Source organism: Protomyctophum bolini, assembly GCF_963924005.1.
Source record: "Protomyctophum bolini genome assembly, chromosome: 14".
In the NCBI taxonomy this organism is placed as follows: domain Eukaryota; kingdom Metazoa; phylum Chordata; class Actinopteri; order Myctophiformes; family Myctophidae; genus Protomyctophum; species Protomyctophum bolini.
The window spans coordinates 11,820,178-11,843,436 of record NC_137875.1 but is presented as its reverse complement, the minus strand read 5'-3'; the positions used below and the strand labels follow the sequence as shown (position 1 = coordinate 11,843,436).

At 41.9% G+C, this 23,259-nt stretch overlaps 1 protein-coding gene across 1 annotated transcript; it reads right to left on the bottom strand.

Moving 5' to 3' along the window:
* Positions 1–301: 301 nt before the first annotated feature.
* On the bottom strand, positions 302–22,785 carry kmo (kynurenine 3-monooxygenase; the record flags this gene model as incomplete). The annotated part of the gene is made up of 15 exons (XM_080782163.1): positions 302–442; positions 904–963; positions 1,476–1,577; positions 3,190–3,272; positions 3,938–3,995; positions 8,319–8,466; positions 9,456–9,577; positions 11,917–11,988; positions 12,740–12,905; positions 17,155–17,242; positions 18,798–18,846; positions 20,464–20,553; positions 20,749–20,846; positions 21,795–21,864; positions 22,726–22,785. The coding sequence occupies 15 exons, from the start codon at positions 22,783–22,785 to the stop codon at positions 302–304; spliced, it is 1,407 nt and encodes a 468-aa protein (XP_080638289.1).
* Positions 22,786–23,259: the final 474 nt, after the last annotated feature.

Below are 23,259 nucleotides of genomic sequence, written 5' to 3'. Positions count from 1 at the left end.
CTCAACCCTTTTCATGTCAAGGACCCACAGAATTATCTGAATTTGGCCGCAGACCCCCATCTGAAAATATGTTGTTCCAGGGAACTCCCAGAAGCAAAGATACGAGTTAAAAACGTTCAATGTGAAAGAATATATATTCAAAGATTTGCACACGTTTTCAAGATTTGTGCCGAGCTTGTAGCATGGCACTCTGTACCATGCTATGAGCTTGTATCTGAGATATAGTGGAGTAGAAGCAAAAAGTATTGGACATTGGAAATACCTCAAAATTGTATTAAAGTACAGTACTTAAGTCAAATGCTCAGAAGGTCTTTAGGGCTAGCACCCTGCTCCACATCTTCTCTAAGGTGACGTTGGACATATCTGGCGGATATTTAATGACCAGGTACGAGCCTCCCAGGATAGCGGCTGTAGCGCAACCTAGTAGGCCTTGGTTGATCACCTGTGAAACAAAGGTCAGACAGACTGTAATGCCATGACGTTCTGAGTTCACTAGTGTATTGTCCTATTCTTATGAAGGTCAAAAGTATATGGCCTTTCTTCTTCTCTCGTCACGGAGCATATGGTGGCAACACTCAAGGTGGTGTCGGATAATAATGTGCAATAATCAAAGCATGTATGGCATTACAAGCGTACTCCTTTGAAACAACAGACATCATACATCGGTGCACCATGTAATTAAGACATCATGTAAAATGTCATTTAGAAAACCACTAGTTTAAACATCCTAATCTAGGAGGCCAAACTGCCATTTTTCTGATGACACTGCTACTTCAAAAGAGTGCAGGGAGGAAAATAGAAAGGCCTCCAATGGACTTACATTTTTAATACCATAAATTGGAATGTCAATGAGCTAAGAAGAGATCAAACATTTGTACCAGATTTACAAACACAGTCTCTTACTTTATCTTGCCAGTGCCAGCGTTTCACAGCATCATGGTACCTTGTCCTGGTGAAGGTCACCTGTATGGGACAAAAAAACAATAACTTTTTTCAGGTGGACCAAGCAAAATAAAACTTTGCTTTTGTTTTAATAGGGCAGGGGTTTTCAACCATTTTCATATCAAGGTCCACTATTCATTCGGCATTTGATGAGATTCAGCCTCTCCATCGTTGGATATGATTTTGCCCACAATTCCATGCTGTATTGCTGTTCTATTGACTGGTGGTAGTGTGGTACGAAATATAACAGGCACACGTTGATCAAAATAACAATTATTCTACATTCTCTAATTGTGTAGAGTAGACTAGGCTACTTGTAAATTAAGTAATGCAGATGTTTAACAGTAATTTAACTCTTGAGAGCGTAAAATGAAACCAAATGGACCCGTAACGGTCCATTTGGTTTCATTGTACGCTCTCAAGAGGGTCCATTGGTTACCAACTCTTCCATCATTTATAGCTGGGGACCACCTGGAATCCCCTCAAGGACAAGGGCCACTGGTTCAGAACCACTGCAATAGGGGTTAACTTGCCATTGTGTAGAGGGGAATGATTGTCTTCGGCATGAGGGCGTGGAGGATGGAATCCACCCGTTTTCTGAAAAGGAACCACTTTGAGTTGACGTGTGCTCGCATCTGTAAAAATATAAATGGGTACATCTGTTAGGAATGTGAACCGTGTGTGTGTGTGTGTGTGTGTGTGTGTGTGTGTGTGTGTGTGTGTGTGTGTGTGTGTGATACAGCTGCGCCCTCTGGTGGCGGGCAGGTGGTGTAACAGCAGGACAGACAGACACACAGACACACAGACATGATCTGCTAGGTCTCATAGTTAGTGCTCACTGCATTCGCAATCACTGCGTTCGCAATGAAGCATAGATTGGCGTCAGGGGCCAGGGCTCTGTCGCTATTCATTCCCTGTAACATTAACATTTAGTTAAGTTATAATCCAAATAGAATTACAGGGAATGCATTGAGACCCCCATGCAGAGGGATCTAGAAACAGAGCCTACAGGTGGATGCTGGGGAGGCGGTGGGATTTGCAAAAACTTCATCAGCAGCATGTTAGCAGCAAGCGAGGCAGGGAGGCAGCAGCAGCGACGCACGTCCAGTTTAAATAGCCGCTTTGATCAAGTATAAAGAGTGCATGAGACTAGTCACCTGATCAGGTAGGTGCGCTCCTGAACTATCATTAATCCTCACAGTCCAATGTTGGCATGCAGCCCTGCTCATCTGTGCTGCACACCTCAAATAACCTTTTACAACTCCTGTGTCATGCAACGAAGCCTCTTCTATTCTCTCAATGGGGGAGATGGAGTCAGGTGTTCTAACTCCTGACGAGGTGTTGTGCAGTAAATGAGAGTATCATATATAGCAGCGACAGTGCATGAGGCCAATTACTGGCATTGCATGAGAGAATGTACAAATGGACACAACTAGAAAAGTGTGGCGCTCTGAAGGAAGCTGCAGGTACAGAAAAAAGGTCATATTCTCTACAAGATCTCCCTGCCTCCACACAGATGATTCAAATGAATGATTGATCAATGAATATCAAGCGCTGAAGTCTGAAGTAACAACATGCACCATTTAATCTCCATGCTGAGACAGTCCGACATATAGCCTACGTGACCAGTTAAGACTAAGTTCCAGGCATATCCACCACAGTCCCTGTGGGCACACTGGACGCGTCAGGAGCGTCAGATGAAGCTGAAGCCCTTCTTCTTCGTGGGGTTTTTAGACAGCTGGTGGATGGAAAAGAAGCTCCACCTCCGCGCCCGACGGACAGCTTCACGGACGCGCTCTCCTCCCCGTCTGTCGGGCGTGGAGGAAAGCGCGTCCGTGAAGCTGTCCGTCACGAAGAAGAAGGGCTTCAGCTTCATCTGACACTCCTGACGCGTCCAGTGTGCCCATAGGGAGTGCCTGGAAGATGGTGCAGCTGGCAATGAACCACTTCAATTATACTCTGAGTCTAAACAGTAATTGAGAAATAATTAAAGCAGAACAGAGAGTAAGACATTGGCTGAATTAAGGTGCTGTATAAAATAAATGATTACATGTGGGGTGTTTGTCCCGACCCGACCCTTTGGTGTGATTTGGGCTTAAAAGTGCAGGGGTTATGTGATATTGATTGAATTATGGTACTCAAATTCACAGGTGCAGAAGTCGTGCTTGGTGTATGTACTGTGCAAAATGTTGTGAATTTATTTAGGCATGTTTTGCAAGCTGCTAATGATCAAAAGATCTGCCTTACTTCAACGTAGTTGTACATGGCTAGGTCTGCAATCGCATGGTCATCTGGAACTCTCACTCTGGAGTACTCGGGGAGCACAGCACCTGGGAAAGGTTGTGAGAGAATCTATTTATATCATCGATTGACCTTTGAATATCCTAGTGTTCATGCTTATGTTTATTCGATCTGTGATGGTTTGTGACAAGTCAAATTCTCTTTGGTCCAATGCTGTTGTTTTTAAATGTTCCCTATACATAAATCGTACACGAGTTGACGTGGAAAGGTTGCATTATAAACTTTTACGGTAGCTCCGGTTTCTATGGTAACCATCCTCTCGTGCAGCAGGTGAACTGACATATGAGAGCATAGTAAAACCAGAGCCATTGAAAGGAGAGTTCCGCAGAAAACAGCCCGGTCACATAGTTCATGTAACTCGTTTGTCACTCTAAAGCCCATAGACTGAAATTACATTCCGTAAATTGCCGGTTCAGGCCTTTATTGTCACTCTTTGCCAATATAGCCGCCATTGGACTGGCCCCATGAAGTGAGCGGAGTTGTCGTAACTCTCTCAACTATACGACTCTTAAGTAAAACTATACTCTGATGCGTTGTTTCCTCAGACCTTTTCCTTAACTAGAATATATACTATCCTATGCTTCCTATTGTAATGCGATGCTCCTGATCAGCCATATTTCCAGTCATAGGAGCTTCTTGGCCGATGAGACAAAGCCTATATGTGACTTTATTAATCTGCAGTCATATTACTCACTGAAATCCTCGTTGAACTGATCCATCACTTCATTGAAGACAAGGCAGTCCTCAAATCCCTGCAAAATAAAGGTTAAAACTGCCATGAGAACCCCAAAAGATTTTAGCTTGTAGCTGTAAATTACTCTTCATTCATGTGACCACCGCGCTCTGACTGTAGGTGCGCTACCCGTTCAAAACATATCAAAATAACGGTAGTGGGTCGCACACACCAATTGACTTCAGTTCAAATTGTTTATTTCATATTTGAACAGGGACAAACGTTCCAGCCTTCATCAGTGTCCTTTTGTAGCTGTGTCAGTATGTGCAGTGGTGTAATGGTGATATATTTTTAAATGGTACAGCATTTTAATGACATCACATGCATGCACGTGCACACACGGACACGCATACATGTGCGAGCCTACATGTGTGCACAGAAGAGAACAGCTGATAGTCTAGTAAGTATCAGTTTCTTGCGGTATAGCGACACGAAACAGTTTGCTTCGAACTAATCTCTTCTTCAATGGAGGAGGCAGCATTCTCGTTGCATGCAAACAGAACCCCACAGAAGCCGTACTGGAGCCACACTGCTGTGTTGCTCTTTACAGAACAGAACCCCACAGAAGCCGTACTGGAGCCACACTGCTGTGTTGCTCTTTACAGAACAGAACCCCACAGAAGCCGTACTGGAGCCACACTGCTGTGTTGCTCTTTACAGAACAGAACCCCACAGAAGCAGCACTGGAGCCACACTGCTGTGTTGCACTTTACCACGTATGACCACATTCAGGACAGGTAAACAAAACCTGTTGTTATGCAAAGTAGACATTTGATTTGTGTACTTGACACATGAATCTAGGTGGCTCGCTCACCGCCAGAAAACCTGTTCTGCAAGTAACCACTGGATGATTTGGGTAGACTATAGTAGACTATAGACCAGTGGTGTCGAACTCAATTTAGGGCGAGGGCCGCATTGGTCAAAAGGTCACTTGATGGGGGCCACAACCAGTTGCGGACGCACGCTTGATGTCTCAGTCAGTCACTGCTATAAAAATATCTATCTATCTATATATATTCTACTGTAATTAATAAACAATGCAATAAGAATCACCAACAAAACATTTGAAAGTAAAACATTTCAATTTGAAGTAAAGACATTACTTGGCTACCTGTTTACATCTGCTAATATGCAAAATATCTGCAGTTTCTGTTCAGTAATGTGTGGCTTTTGTTCTTATGTTTCAGGTGTTGATCACCTGAGAGCTATTACCATGTCAGCACAATTATCTGCAGTTTCTGTTCAGTGATGTGTGGCTTTTGTTATGTGTCAGCTGTTGATCACCTGTCAGCAAACATTTACATCTGCATTACATTATGCAGGCCTACTTTCAGCAAATCAAACTCAGACAATCAACTCAGTTTTGTGTTTTTATTGAAGTGGAAAATAATGACACTCAATGCTTCATGCATGCATAATCAATTAAAAAGTAAGAGAAAAAACCCAAACAGAAAAAGTTCAGCTCAAAACATTAAAAAAACTGTTTTACTTCATGCCTGAAATACTTATAATAATAATATCAAACAAAAAATAATGACACTCAATGCTTCATGCATGCATAATCAATTAAAAAACTGTTTTACTTCATGCCTGACACCTGGCATCTCTTTTCTTTAACCAACTTGTCAACATCAGGGACCAGCTTCTGAGTAGTTGAAACTTTCATAATGTCATTTAGTTGTCTGTTTGTCAACTGTGAGCGCAGTTTGGATTGATTGATATTCATCACAGAGAAAGCCTGCTCACAGAGATATGTTGTGCCAAACATACTGAGGATCTTTGAGGCAAACATTTGAAATGCAGGATATTGCGGTCCCAGTTTTGTATAGAACTCCTCCACAGTGCTATGCCTAAATTCTATTTTCAATGCTTCATCATGCTGGATATCAATTAGTTCCATCTGGAACTGACCATCCAGGTTAATCTCAATAACTGATTCAACATCGGTCTCAAATGGGTAGCTGAATACAGAGAATTCTGCCTTTAGCTGAGCAAAGATCTGAAAACGATTCTGAAACTCACTTGCCAGCTGTGAGAGTTTATCCATGTACCTGTGCATGTTGCCATTAGCTCCTTTTTTTTGTGCAGTTACAGACTGCAACGTGAGGAAATTAACCAGGACGTTTTGTGACAGTTGATTCTGCCACACTTTTAATTGCGTTTGAAAGGCAGCAATGCTGCGTTCATATTCAGTAACAAGCTTGTTGCGGCCTTGCATGTTAACATTCAGCGTGTTTAGATGGTGTGTTATATCCACCAAAAATGCCAGATCATTAACCCAGTCTGGGTCATCCAACTGCACAAGTGGTTTCCCTTTATCCTTCATGAATTGTCCGATTTCTGCACGTAACTGAAAAAAACGTTTCAGCACAGCTCCTCTGCTCAGCCATCGTACCTCTGTGTGGTAGGGCAGGCCATGTCCGATATCGTTATCAGACAAAAGAGTGTCAAACTGCCGATGGTTGAGTCCCCTGGATCTAATGAAATTCACAGTTTTGATTACAACTTCCATGACGTTGTCCATTTTCATGCTCTTGCTACACAGCGCCTCTTGGTGTATAATACAATGAAAATTCCAGAATTGTTGGTCTGGATTCAGAGCGTGGATTTTTTCTCGTAGTTTCACGAGAACACCTGCCTTTTTTCCAATCATTGATGGCGTTCCGTCTGTTGCAATGCTCACAGCACGACTCCAGTCGACCTCAAGTCTGTCCAGTGCAGCGACCAGGCTGTTGAACACTTCATTCGCTGTTGTAGTGTCTGTCATAGCGACCAACTCCACAAATTCCTCTGTGACGGTCAAAGATGCATCAACACCACGAATAAATAATGCCAACTGAGCGACATCCGTCACGTCAGTGCTCTCATCAATTGCAAGAGAGAAGGCAATAAATGACTTGACTTTGTCCTTTAGTTGACTGTGCAAATCTTCTGCAATGTCTCCAATTCTGTCTGCAATAGTATTCCTTGACAAACTGACGTTAGCAAACAACTGTCGCCTGTCGGGGTCCAGAATTTCAACAGCGGTCAGCAAGCACTCTTTGATAAATTCCCCTGCGGAATACGGCATTGATGCAGCAGCAATCTTTTGGGCAAGCATGTAACTGAGCTTCAAACCCTCGTCATGAACAACACGGGTAGGGTTGAATACACGGCGTTCGTCGTCACACTTTCTCTTCTTGTTGTTCGGCGGCATATTGAATCTGAATCACAGCAGCAGTGTCTTCTCAGCAGTTGTCAGCTAGCTTTCAGGTGAATGAATGCTGAAACTATTACTTGGGACTCTTATTTATGGTGCATGGGGCCATTATAATGTTAATGAGGCATGATCATGGATGGCTTCAAATGGCTCACTTTGTTTTTCTTCCCACAATAGGCCTGTATATCAATTTATAAATGGTGTGTTTTTTTATAATAGTAGCTACTATCATTATTGACTTTCAATATTATATTATTATAATTTGAGAGTTTAAGTTTAGTTTAAGAATCAAAAATCTGTATTATAGCACGTTAATTACCATCATGTTATTTTTTTTCAAGAAACAAGGAGAGGGATGAAGAGAGGGGGGTTTGGGTTGAGTGATCAAGGCAATAACATAAAAATAAGATACATTAAGCTTGTTCCACACATCACAATGCCAAATACTGAGTGACTTCACTTTAATTTGTACTACAACCTTTTATTTTATGCAGTAATGCAGGCCGTTTTAGACCTGCATTACTTTCTTTTGGTTTATAATACAATGATATTCTAAGCTTGGACCTTTTCCTACAACGCATATCATGGAACTTGGATCCCATCGCAGTTTTAGGAAAGCCCTGATGTGATTGGCCAGTAGTCGCTGTGATTTTTTGCAACTATGCCTAATCCTGTCCTTTTTTTCAATGACGCTGCGCACTATTGTGTGTGAGAGAGAGAGGTGTGTGTCTTTTGGTACTTCACAGCTCAGCCGATCGCTAGAGCAATGAGCGAGAGACCTGCATTCCACAAATTCTTGATACTTAACAACCCACAGCTGGAGCGCCTCCGGGAGGGGAGGCTGCTCGCTGCTCGCCTCAGAGGTGTTAATTCACATTTTAGAAAAAACCTGCGGGCCGCACAAGACCCTGTGTAGGTAGAACACGTGTGAAGTGAGGGCGCTCTTATCATCATACGTCATCATACATCATCTCATTCTGGCCAATCACAATTTGCCTCCTCACATTTTACTTCAATGGTTGTGTTTACACAAACGCTCAAAGCTGGACATAGGAGGGGCTAGCGTCCCTAAAAAATGGTTGGTACCACGCCGTGCAACGAGCATGACACCACGGATTATGTCATGTGTTTGATATTACTTACGGCATTCATCCCCTGTCCATAGAACGGCACTACAGCGTGGGCGGCGTCACCCATGAGGACACACTTGTCGTCGATGTGATACGGCGAGCATTTGACCGACACCATGGCTTGGGCTGGCAGGCGGAAGAAATCCTTCTTGAGTGCATCGCTGCAAAACAAATACAATACACAGGAAAATCCTTGTTTAACCCGGCAGCAAAATCAACATAACGTATGAGGGTTATTTGCTTCATTTTGTACACTCTGTACAGTAAAAATTACATTAAGGATTTTACTGTGGAGAACCAAAAGAATTAAGACAAAATACATTGAATTTGGTTTGGTTTCAAACTAATGTGTTGCAAAATGTCATCCAATCTCAATTCTAACAGCTGCATCTTCTAAAAATGGAGAAAGGTGTTCAAACGTGTGTGCGCGTGCATGTGTGTGCGTGTGTGCGTGTATACACACACAGTATATAAATACTAAACTGAATGAGCCGATCGAGGTCTCTGTGAGCTACATGATGGAGTCAGTTTACGCTGAAAGGTAAACAACTAGCATGCAGCTCATTAATGCTCTGAATGCATGAGCACTCCAAATGAAGTAAACCCCAGGAGGCAGAGGAAGCTAATTAATTACACACCTCGTCCGTTTTCCATGCCTCATCCCTCTATCTCCCTGACACCTGCAACACGCTGTCTGCCTCAAATTAAAACTTCATCACGCTTATCCGTGTTAACTGTAGGTCTGCAATTTCACACTCCACAGCGTTTCGAGGTTGGATTGGCAGGGTGGTGGGGGTAGAGATATGGGAAAGGAGAAGCTATAGTTGGTGGTGGGTGAAAGAGGATATTAAAGGCCTATTCATAGTCGAGCTGTGATGGGGTGACCACCGAAAACTACAACATGGCGTCACTGAGCTGTGGTGAAGAGCAATGCCACTCCTATATACCGGTACAGCAATGTGTGTCCCTGGCTGGCTGGGTCTGTCCCTGTGCGCGTTTGTTGACCACCAAGTGTCACTGTTGCACACGCACAAGCACACACGCGTGCACGTGCACAAACACACACACACGTGCACACACACACGTGTGCACACACACACACACACACACAAACTGGAGTATGAATAGGATGTGTGGAGATGTTACTTACACTCCTATTAGTGGTATAGCATCTGTGAAGTATTTTTGGAAAAATTCAATGACTTCATCTCCCGTGGTGATCTTCTCAAACTCCTCAAAGGGCATGAAGAGGGTGCACGTGAAAGTCTTGTCCTGGATTAGAGACAAACGGTCACACATCGAGTCACGGAGTCAGACATGTTGCCGAATAAATAATGGACCTTGATATAAAAGCCCACTGCTCTGGGAAACAGGAGATTCAGGGTTCTGATGAGTTCAAGGGATAGTTCAGATGTTTTTTAACTTATGAAATACTTTCCATTAATATAGTGGTTGCAACTTTATTAATTAATTGCCTGAATCTCGTGGTGGGAGTTCTGCTTTGGTTTTGGTGAAATATTAAGTAGTTCCGGTCATTTTGTGGGGGGCACTGGGCCACGCAGTAAAAGTAAATTAATTAAAATATTAGTGCAACTTGTGTTCATTTTGACCCCTCTATGTGTCCATATCACTATGCCCAAAAAATTGTTCCATGTGATAGAGGGGTCAAAGTTGAACGAAAGTTGCGCTAATTCTCTCTCTCTCTCTCTCTCTCTCTCTCACAGGCACAGACTACACTTTAATTATCTGTAGTGGTCCGCAATTAACATATTGTTCAAGCTTTGCACCAATACAAATTAAATCACCAGTCCACACTGGACTGATATATTTATTATTGGATGCAGCAGAGCAGAGCCTTTTCTCGCTGCAGTTGATGCAACAGATACGTTTTAAAGTTGTTGAACATGAACAATAATGGTGACATCTGTTTAGTTTGTAGTGTCTGTGCCTGAGGAATGTCGTTTTTCACGTTCTTGGTGGCAGGGGTGACCATCTCTCTCTCTTTTGGAAAATCATGATTTTGATGGGCCAATCAAGTCTGCATACTATAGAATGCTAATTTGAAACATTCTCAAAACACAATCAATCAGCACCACGCCCAGGCTGGACAAATGGACTCCATTGTAACATGTTAATGTTATGCTCACTGCCAGACTATGCTGCTGATAGACCACTCAAGACCAATTGTCATTGTCATTTACCCTATCCAGCTGGAGGACAGGGGGTGTGGCCAACACAGAAAATACTGTATAGTATATAAAGGTTCAATTCTTAACTGTAGCCTAGTACAGACAGACTGACATCATGACGAAGATCAATTGTCAAACTGGTGAGCAGATCCGTAGCTTATGGGAACGAGGCTACAAAATCAAATACATACAGAAGATCTTACAAGACTCTGGGACTGACGTGACGAAGAGAACGATAATCAGATATAAAGTCGCAAGACTCTCACACAAACCCAGGCTTGCACGTAAATTGACCAGGTAAGCCGACATTCTGTAATTATTTGATCAAATTCATTGTGTGTATGTGTGTGTGTGTGTGTGTGTATGTGTGTGTGTGTGTGTGTGTGTGTGTGTGTGTGTGTGTGTAAAACAAACATTAAAAGCAGTGTTTTTCTCTTTGCAGTGAGGTCCTGCAAATTATCCATTCTCTGCTCATAGAGAATGATGAACGGACGACACTAGAAATTAAAGCAGCGCTGGAATCCAGGCACAATATCAGCTTGGGAGTGCGGACGATTATAAGAGCTCTCAAAAAACTTCAGTGGGCCTTCGCAGACAAATGCTACCGCCACAAAGATCACGAGGTTTGTCTGGAAAGATCTCAAAGCATTTGTGAAAGGCGAAGCTAAACCCACCACCAAAGATGAACTTGTCCACGCGATTGATACGTTTTGGAACACAATTCTGACCACAGAGAGATGCAATATCTACATTAATCACTTGCACCGTGTTTGCCGGGATGTTATTAAAAAAGGCGGGCGACCAAGTAGGAAGTAATCAGACTGCTATGGACTGCAGCTATTTGTACGTACTTGTGTAAATGTACTGTATAGGCTATAATGACGCATTGTGACATAGGCTACTGTAGCTCTGCGCCCCACTTCACACAGGTGATTTTTTTCTCAAAATGCTTAAATCAGATTGTATCAGATGTATTTTTTGGCACATTTGACACGGCCTACTGTATATATACTTTTTACACTTGACACAGCTGAAGTCTACTGTATATAATCTTGTATTTTATATTTCAGTTTGTTTTCATTTTACACATAAATAAATGCAAATTCATTGAAATGAATGCTTGTCTTTTTTATTACATAACATTGTAGAATACGCTTAAGAAACAAAACCACATCAATGATCCATTTCCTTTTTGAAGTATTTTCAAAATATAATGACGCTGACTGGAGGGGTTTCTATGAGCTGAGGTGGGCACTATAGGTTTGAGTGAAATTAGAAGTACTAAAGATAAGAAGAATTAATGGTGCCGTGACCTCAACAAGGGACAATCACTGTCATGTGTGGTTATGGTTTTGTCATGTTTTATCGCCTACTACAGCTCACAATTTCCCAAAATACAACACGAGAGAGAAGAAAACTCACCAAGTTGGGCAGCGCGATCATCATGAACGTGTTCCGTGGCCAGATGTGCAGATAGTTTGGTTTCATTGCAAACTGGAACACAACATAGAAAACAAGGGTGTAAACTATACTGTACATAAACTAAATATGACCATAGACATAAACTCGTTTCAGATAAAATATGAAGATCATAAAGTGGGTTGCCGAGCAGCTCATCTAATCAATTACTGCTAAGATCATATTCCTATTTTAGGCATGTCATCTATCTACAAGCTCACAATGACAGCTAAGATAGTCTATTTACACTATTTGTATGAAGCATAATACCGTCAAGTGCATTAACACCATCCATTTGTATTGATTTGATATCATAGGAGTTAACATTAACACCATCCATTTGTATTGATTTGATATCATAGGAGTTAACATTAACACCATCCGTTTGTATTGATTTGATATCATAGGAGTTAACATTAACACCATCCGTTTGTATTGATTTGATATCATAGGAGTTAACATTAACACCATCCGTTTGTATTGATCAGTGATGCATGGTGGGAACCAAACCATGAATCGTGGTACGCTGGCATCATGTTCTGCCTGCCAGACTAGCAGTGGTGGAACGTAACTAAGTACATTTACTTTAGTACTGTACTAAAGTACAATTTTGATGATGCATTGTGAGCTTGTAGATCTGCTATTTTCTACATTTGGTACTTTAAGTACATTTTGATACCAATAGTTTTTTACTTTTACTCAAGTACATTTTATAGTATAGTATAGCCTTTCCACCACTGCATGCAAGACCCATAGCCTGGAAGGTTACAGCTTGTAGTGGACAGACCTCTCCGTTGTTGGGCGGCATGGTCAGCTCCAGGTAGCCATGGGGGATGTACGTCTGGCTGAAGTTGAAGCGGCTCCTTCGAAGGAACTGTTTGCGGATGGCAGAGAAGGCTCCGTCACAGCCTACGATGAGGTCTACGGTAATATGTTCCTCGGATCCATCGGGCCTGAAAGACAGCGATCCCTGTGTCATAGAAGGTTGATGAAATAAGGTGTAATGACTATTATCTTTAACATAATTTTAACAACATTTAAAGCCTTTGTCATGGTCCTTCAACAGTGTATTAGGTTTTAACAGAAGAATCCACTCCAGTATGCCATGCCAGGTGTTTTCCTCTGTGTCGCAAAGCTTCAAACGCTTATTCAAAACGCCTTATTTTTAGCCAGCAGAATGCAGATGACACTTTGCCTGTCACAGGAGCTGAAGCATAATGGAGGGGAGGGGAAGGGAGGAGACTTCCTGGACCAGGTCCAGGACTTGTGGACCATGACATCACCCTCCACAGGCAGATCAGAGCACTTGTTTGAGCCTGATTATTCAGAAAACCCCAGACCACAGAAAATCCACTGAATGTGTTTTTCTGGATGCAATTGAGGTCCTTAAAAAGGACCTTTAAAAAAAAGAAACAATACTAAAACATTCACCAGACCTTTAAAGAGAACCATAACATTCCAATGACACAGCTATGTCAAAATGTAGCACACTTGTGTGGAAGAACTGGTGGTGCTTAGCTTGTCTCCAATTTGGCTTCCCATGTGAGTGATGTGACAGTAAGAGCTCTTGCTGTGCTGAGCCACTCAACATTTAATTGAGCATTCAGACTTTCCATTACTGTGTGGTGTTTCAAGAAATATGGCACAAAGTGATACTGTAAGAAGTCTGAGCGTGTTACACCTCATCTACACTGCCAGCGATGCGAGCGAGCTAACAATGAAATCTAATTATCCCTTCGCTAAGTCCCTCCCAAACCCGTCCTTGTCCAATAGGCACGTTAGCAGCGAGGAGACAGGACAAGCTGTCCTTCTCCCCCATTGAGATGCATTTTTTTCCACATAAAACCCTTTTAGATAATCGATCATTTCGGTAGCAAAACCTTCAAAATGTCTTCTAAATCTAGTCAACCAGGCCTGCAGTAGGCTATGCACTTGACAAATGTGCATGACATTATTTAAATAAACTAGAAATACGAAGAAATGACAGAGGGAAATATCAACTTTTAACAACCACCCGACCGGAGTTTTCATGTTGCACGGTAAGACTACATTAGTATTATTGCCATCACCTGGGTGGGTCAGTCGTGTAACTTTCTCGACGTTAAGCTGTGTACATTATGTGTTCAACAACACAGCCATGCAAAATAACACTGACGGCTATGAGCTGGCAAAAGCTTGACCTGCATAGCAACAGTTTTTCAACTATTTGGATTGGCATTGGACAATCGCTTTTTGGGGTGGGATTTAGCGAAGGACTAATTAGAATACATGTTTTTCAATGAGACTGTCCTGACGTACCGTGAGTGTGCAGTGACCCCGTCCACCCCTCCTATATTCAATACGATGTTGCATAATCAGTGAAAGAGCCTCTCTATAGACTGTCACAGTGTTGAGGCATTGCGGCACATGCCGTGTTAAATATTAACCACGTGGCTTTGTTATTAAATACCACAACAAAACCCACATGCAGGTGTTTCACTGCTAACCTGCTTGTAAATCATGTCACATTTATACCAAGGACAACCAATTATATCTCTAGTAAAATCAAATGTCACATGCTTAAAGGCAGACTGTTTAGCACCACCTACTGTACCTACTAACACACATGGATGGCAAAATGTGTTTACTCAAACATTTACCCAGTATGACCTGGAACGAACCCGGATGGCCTTTAACATGAGCTCTTCTGGTCTGGAACTGGAACTTTAAAAAAGCTCTTCTCTCTGGAACTGGAACTATTTCTAACGTGAATATAGGCTGGAATTAGGAGCATGATCAATGAAGACAACATAATCATGACTCAGCCATTTCCATAGCTCCAGTCATCACCCACATAGTTAACCTCTCCATCAAACAAGGACAGGTCCCCAGAGATTTTAAACTGGCCAAAGTAACCCCCCTGTACAAAAAAGGGAGCAAATTAGAACCCGGCAACTACCGCCCTATTTCTATTCTAAGCTCCATCTCGAAAGTGATGGAAAAAATAGTCTATGAACAGGTTGAAAAGTATCTTGCCACTAATAAATTGTTGTACGAGTTCCAATCTGGTTTCAGAACATCCCACTCCACTGACACATGCCTTCTCTATTTGAGCGACCACATCAAACACGAGGTGGATGCTGGAAAATACTGCGGCATGGTCATGCTGGACCTCCAAAAGGCTTTTGACACCGTGAACCACTCCATACTGGTTAACAAGCTTAAAGCTATTGGTTTTGATAGCACATCAGTGAGCTGGATGCAATCCTACCTGGAGGGGAGAGAACAGATGGTGGAAGTGAACGGAACACTGTCCCCCCCCCTCCCAGTGAGCTGTGGCGTCCCACAAGGAAGCATACTAGGGCCTTTACTGTTCCTAATATATGTAAACGACATGACTTCAGCTTGTGACTGCAACTTGTTCCTGTTCGCAGACGACTCAGCACTGCTGGTCTCGGACAGGAACAAACTGCAGGTTGAAAAGACCCTCAGCTCTGAACTCGGTAGAATCTGCACCTGGCTCGCTGATAACAAACTATCCTTACACCTGGGAAAAACTGAATCCATTCTCTTCGGATCAAATAGTAATCTCAAAAAGGCAGATGGCTTCTTGGTTAGAGTTGGTGATGATATTATCACACGGAAGGATCAAATTACCTACCTAGGTTCCATCCTGGAGGCCAATCTTTCCGGTGATAAGATGGCCACCAACGTAATCAAAAAAGTCAATCAAAGAACAAGATTCCTCTACAGGATCTCCTCACTGGTCGACAAAAACACCTTGAAGACCTTAACAGGAGCCCTTGTACAAGGTTTCTTTGACTATGCATCCACCTCCTGGTACCACAGCACCTCAAAGGCCCTTAAAACAAGGCTCCAGACCTCCCAAAACAAACTGGTCAGGCTCCTACTTGGCCTCACCCCCCGAACCCACCTCACCCCTGCCCACTTTGACAGGCTGGGATGGCTTAGGGTCGACGACAGAGTACAGCATCTTGCAATGGGTCTGGTCCACAAGATTAGATACACCACCAAGATACCCATGTACCTGTCTAAATACTTCCTTAATGTAAACGAAGTCCACACCCACAACACCAGAGGGAGTGCAACAAACCATGTACAACCCAGATTCGGCACAAACAAGGGACTAAATTCTTTTCGCTCCTATGCGACCAAAATGTGGAACGCCCTACCAACAGTCATTAAGACATGTGAATCCCTTGGCTCCTTCAAAACTGCTCTCAAAGGGCACCTACGGATGGCTGCAATTCGAAACTGGCCTCTGTAAAAGCTGAATTTGTATCTGGATTGTACTATGTTTTTGTATGGACGTGGTGTTGGGTGCCTGCACATATGCACACATGGCATCAACGCATGGTGTTGTGTGCAGGCGCCCTACACTCTGTCTTTGTACTATGGATTGTACTATGTTTTTGTATGGACGTGGTGTTGGGTGCCTGCACATATGCACACATGGCATCAACGCATGGTGTTGTGTGCAGGCGCCCTACACTCTGTCTTTCGTTTTCTTTTCTTTTATCCCCCTGTTCCCCTCACTGTATATATACTTTTTTTCCCTTTTCGCTTCCTATATGATGAATTCCTGTTCTGTTCTTTAACTACATAGAAGTGTCTATTTGTTTGTCTCTAAATGTTTTGATGAATTGAACAATGTGGACCCTGTTGTAAACAAGTGTAAGGCTTAATTGGGTCGTCCACTCACAGTTAACAGTCTTTGTATTGAGTTTGTGCTTGAAATGTACTGTAATTCTGCAAACTGTTAATAAAGATTTCAATCAATCAATCAATCAATCAATGGTAGCAGCTAGGATTCAAAACACAGGCTTGAGGCTAAGCAAAAACATATGCATTAAAAAGGTGTGTGCAGGCCTAGGCCGGCCGAGCGGTCCAGGCACCTATAGGCTAGTAATCCAGCCTAACAGCGTGTCGCAGGTTCGAGTCCCGAACCCAACAACCTTTGCTGCGTGTCTCCCCCCTCCTTCTGCCATCTCTCTCCCCCTTTCCTGTCAAACTACTATAATCTATCAATAAAGGCAAAAAGCCCCCAAAAAAATATATATATATATATATTACAAAAAAAGGATGTGTGCGACTGTGTGTGTGTGTGTGTGTGTGCGTGCATGAGTGCATGTTTGTCTGTACGCATCCATGCACATTGTTTGCTTGGGTGCACGTGTACAAAACCAGTTATTAACCATTTACCTGGCAAAGGTCATTGCCCCTGTGTCGCCACTCCAGTCCAACAGTTTGTAGTCAAAGTTCAACTTTGTATTGGGATACTTCTCTGCCGCTGTGGTTAAAGGAGGAGAGGAGAGTGTTACAAAATATATCACAAACTAGGTATGATATAACAGCATTGTTATGACATGGGATACAATTGTAAAAGCAAAACAAAGGAAAACTCCATATAGTGGTGGACAAAATGAAGTGATATTCAGCAACAAGCCTCAATGTTACTTCACCTAAGAAGATTAAACCCCATGTTAACCTGTTGTCCCCTGCCATATAATTTGTAAACCCAACTCATACTACTGGATAACGGGGGAGATCTGGGGGTCGGAAACGCACCTCACAAACAATCAACGATTATCTGGCAAGATTATCCTCTAGTTCACTTTGGCCCCTTTTTCACCAAAAGCACTTTGGTTCTAGAACCATTCTCTAGACTAGATTCTAGACTAAATGGCAATTTTTTGATTCTGGTTCCAAACAAACTTTTAGGGTCCTGAACCAATTCGTCTTCAGTGGAAATGCTCTGAACTGGTTCAATATTAGGCAGGGAAAAACATTATTGAACTGGTTCAACCTCAGGATCCAATCTTAAGCCTCCCCATATTTGCTCACAGATGATCAAGACGACCTCCCCGATAATTCTCAAGAATGTTTGATATTTATCTGGATGATTACTGTACTTCGTCATCACTACTGTCTGGGTGGCATGGTTGGAGCGGCTCGCGACAGAGAGAAACAAGGTTGACAATCTGCTTCCGCAGAGATGCCACCGTGTGAGGTGCTGAGGGCATGGGTTCACCGTGTGAGGTGCTGAGGGCATGGGTTCACCGTGTGAGGTGCTGAGGGCATGGGTTCACCGTGTGAGGTGCTGAGGGCATGGGTTCACCGTGTGAGGTGCTGAGGGCATGGGTTCACCGTGTGAGGTGCTGAGGGCATGGGTTCACCGTGTGAGGTGCTGAGGGCATGGGTTCACCGTGTGAGGTGCTGAGGGCATGGGCATGGGTTCACCGTGTGAGGTGCTGAGTGCATGGGCATGGGTTCTCGTCAGATGGAAATTAAGCTCAGCTCAGACGAGTACAGACGTGCAAATAATATTCAGCGGGGAGGAATACAGACTTCATTCATGCAATTTGCAAGGCATTCTTTACACCAGAATGAGTGTTTTCAATATACAGTATGTATATCTATGCGATCTTTGACAGAAAAAAACACAGTGAATGGCTGGAGTAGTAACGTAAAATCCCCTAAAGGTGTACTGCTTATATGTGGAATTAAGAGTAAAGGGCCATTCACACTGAGCACTATGACTATAACTAACTAAATAAATATAGTTCTAAAAAATTGTTCTAAGTGAAGTGGATGAGAGAGTTCACACCAACCATGGAAATTATAATGCAGAACGATATAGTTTAGTTAACATTATAGTTATATTGCTCAATGTAAATTACCATTAAAAGAACATTTCAGTCTTACACTGACATATATATTAATTAAGACAAACGTTAAACATCTCATTGTTATTACTCTGAGGTAAAAAATGGAAAACGAGACAATGTCAAAACCAGACAATGTTACACCAGCCAAATAACAAAAATATGCTATTCTGTTCCTACCTGTTAGCAGTTCTTTGTTGAGGTTGGCTCTGTCTACAGATAGGATGTACTGTAATGAAACAAGTGGTTAGGTCTTTTTTATTATTATTATTATTATTATTTCATCAGTCAAACAATCTTTTCTCAAGGGTTTTTGGGCTAGAGTCTAGCCAAAAATGTCTAAGCCCTGAATTATTTAAGCCTGAATTGATTTGAATAGTCTAGCCGCTAAACTATTCGAATCAGTCCAGGCTTAAAACTCAACAATCACAGAGCTTCTTTTTTTCCAACAGTGAGAGAGAGATAGAAAAGGCAGGAGCGGGACAGAACGGGTTGGATTTTTGGACCCGGCTCAGCTGTGGGGAAGGGTAACGGGAACGCTCGCCCCCAAAACACTCTCCATCCCATTTTTTGAGCGGAATTCTCTCTCCCAACGGCAGAACGCTCGCCCGGTTTGGTGAGAACAGCCCCTAACAGTAAGTTAGGGGCTAGGTTGCTGTATTTCCGAGTCTGACAATTACGACTTTAACGGATTTGACAGGGGCGAGGGGAAATTTATTCATGGGAAGTTATAACATTATTCAATGTGGTGATCCACCAGGGCACCAACAATAAAATCACCAACAAAGGACTACCGTAAATTATATATTAAAATAATGTATACGCCTTAATGTCAAGTCTCTGTAAGTTGATTTGTATTCCATACTCCATTCTCCTCTTTTTCAAGATCAGTGATTGCGGTTGTGGATAGATTCAGGTTTGATTGATTGAAGTATTTAACAGTTTAGAATTACAGTACATTTCAAGCACAACTCAAGCAGCTGCTGTCTACTAATTTAAGTGCTTTTTCATGCATTCTGCATAACATTAATATAGCCAATACTGAATAGACCTTTACTGATGGCCAATCTTAGTCACAATTTCTCTGTGTCACTTTCTCCATCTGGGGTTGAGAGCATTTATGCAAGTGTGTGGTGCTAATGATCCGATGCCATCCATTCCATTGCAAACAGAGTGGTGTGCATTGTTCAGAAAATGATTTGTAGATATGTTCAGATTCGTTCAAAGTCATAAGCAACCTATATTTGAGACCTTGTTGCACATGAGATATGTGAAATCTTTAAGATGGAGTGGCATGATATTTTCCCACCCTAAAACATGTTAATCAGGTATTATTATTATTATATAAGGAGGATGCTTGGTTTATCTGGTGGGTGGTGATGGGTGGTGATTCACCTGAACTCAAGCCTGTGGTTGTATGATAAAGGAGGAGGGGTTACGGGAGGGGATAATATTGTGAGGTCACTATATCACTGTCAAGGTTTCAGCTTCCAGTAAGAAACCCTAAATACAAAGGGAAGACATCATTGCACATAACAATCAGACCAAGGGGTCTAATGAAGTAGTGTCACCTCATAAACACATGAAAAACTGAAAAAATACAAAAATCACGGCACTCCATCTTTAAACGCAGCAGAAATGTGGTATTTATCTGATTTACAGAATCAACTGCCTTTGAATGCCCCGATACTGATGGAGGGGCATGTCACTGACAAAGTTTGTCAGTACAGAACATATTTAATATGCTCTCGGCACACAACACATCTGTATGACGTACACATTAATCATAGTGAATGAGTCATTGTGCACAATTAACTGACACTGCTGGTAAACAAATCGTAATTACCTGGCCTTTCTTGCCATAAGGGATTTCTGACCATTTCCCACTCACAGAATGGATCATTCTAGCATTCATGGGGATTCCCTTGGAGACAATCTAAGGGGGAAAACGCATTTATTCTTTGGTTAAAATTGTAATGCATATTGCAATAAATAAATACATCTATATTTCCAACCACAGATGACTGGAAAAAGTAGTAAAAGCTCTGTCCGCAATCAGGGTCATCTTGGACATGGACAGTCTGAAAAAGTCATATTTTCACTGATACAATAACACCACACAGATACATACCGTGTCCTCCATTCCCACATGCTTCAGAGCCTGCCGTCCCCTGTGGGACAGAGCAAGGTTGATGCTCCTTCCTTTCACAACTTTGGCATGGCGAATATCTGTCCGGAATCAGACAAAAATAAGAACCATTATAACTATCCAAGTTATCTGTACTTATTATCAATAGACGATGTACCGGTATGTCTATTATTTTCTTAATCATGAAATGCATTGTTATGAATAATTATTGTCCATGTACATCTAAAGTAAGTATATGTGTACTTGAACTTGAGATACAGTGTAGGGTTGTCCCGATTGGCCGGGAGAAAGAAAATCGTGAAAGAAAACACTGTGAAGAAATCGTTTCATGAACCTAGTATCGTGAAAGAAAGAAAATCGTGAAAGAAAGATAATCGTGAAAAGAAAATTGCCTTTCAATAATTGAAAGGCAACACAACAGACTACACTAGAGTGACGGATATTTGCTATTGTGACATGGCATAAGTGTTATGTAAAAATATAAAGATCGGACCGGGAAAGATCGGTATCGGTATGTCTCAAAATCAAATGATCGGAATCGGATCGGGAGCAAGAAAACGTGATTGGGACATCCCTAATACAGTGTGTATGTGATAGTATACAGCCTGCACTGTAGGCTACTTTGTAGATACGAGAGGCATCCGTTAGATGTCGCCAGTGAGGTCAGCCATGTCATTATTCTATCCTGGCACGGTCTATGTCTCCTATCTTGTTGTTACGTGCCATAGTGCTGGATCATGGTGACGTAACCTATGTTAGTGACGTAACTTACGTCACTATATATATTCCCTGTTTGTGTAACAAACTTTGTGTGATACTGTCTCTGTGTCACGTTATTGTTCTCCCGGGCTTGCCGTCATACCAAAGGAATACTTCAACTGGATTGTCACACACCACCCAGCCTGCACACACTACCAGCCTGTCAGAGCCAGACCCAGGGTCTTTAGAGATCACATCACAACAGTGATACTGTCTATATTGCATAGAATAATTGGTTACATTTTAAGTAGAACGTAAATATCAAATACCTTCTCGTGATTCAAAGACTTCAACCTCAAAACCTCTTTTGGCAAAGTAGCAGGCATTCAACGCACCAACCTGTGGGGGTGGATGAATGAATTATGAGAGTTATGATAAAGTTCACCACAGACTCAGAGTGCATATCATACCAGGCATCGCTGCATACCAGGCAATGGTATCTATTATCAACAGTACATTATACTGACTCTGGTACTATATGCATTGCTTAAATTGCCTGTCTGGTCAGTCTGGTTTGATGTATTTCCATGCGTTTTGTTGTACTGTGAATCGCTCTGGATTAAGCTAAATGCCTACATTGTAAATCGTATTGATTTAGCCAACCCTTTGAAGCAAAGAGGGTGTTAGGAACAGTGGTGGAAAGTAACATTACAAGTACATTTACTAAAGTAGGCTACAAGTTTGATGTACTTTACTCGAGTGTTATAATCACCTATTATATAATCATCATATAACCTAATAATCAACTCCACTACAGCCCAGCCAAATATCATACCCGTTACCACACTACAATTATTTGACGACAGTAAAGTTACTTTGCAGATTTAGATTAATACAAAAAATACATATATTAACTGTAAATTATGATTGTAGGTTAAGCTACCCATGCAGCAGCAATTACAATAAATATGCAACACTCCTAACAATCCATGATTGTGAAATGGGCCAATGGGCCATTCTGCATACTTTGACTTTGACCCAAAGTAAATTTGAATACCAATACATTACTATAGTTATTATCTAGTTCAAATCTGAACGCAGGACTTTTACTTAACAGTATTTCAACATTCTGGAATAACTTTAAAGTTAGGAGATTTAGGACTATACATTTACAAATGAAAAACTAACATCCCAACCCTATAGGCTATCCACAAAATATGACTAACAAAATAAATATAATGATTCGCTTCAATTTCTTACCAAACCACCTCCTACTATAGCCACCACTTTTTTTTTGGTAGACTTGCTGTGCTGCTCCATTGTATTCGGTATGCTCTGGAATTATTATGCAATTATCTGTTCGTGGTGAAGTGCATGGTTCCCAAATGCCTTCGCTGGAAAGTGTGTAGGAGGAGCGAGCATTATGGATCTCAAAGTAGATATGGTTGTGATTGGTCAAATTCTCTTGTTTTTTTAAAAGGTAAACAAAACTGTCTGAGAGATAATCATTGAACTGGACTGAACTTAACTGAATGACTTGTGTGTAACTTTAGGTCACATGTGAATTAACTCTCAGTATAAGGTTTAAGTGCCCAATTAACACGTCTGCAATAACTCCTCATCTTCAGTTTACTTAAATAAAATACCACATGGTACAATTTGGTGTTTAAAGCGATTGGTCACATATTGCTCTACAACAGAAACACAACTGATCACTAGAAACAACCCACTATCAACGACGACTTCAGGTATCCGTCTCCATCTAGTGGCCATGACAGGACAAGGTCCAATTAA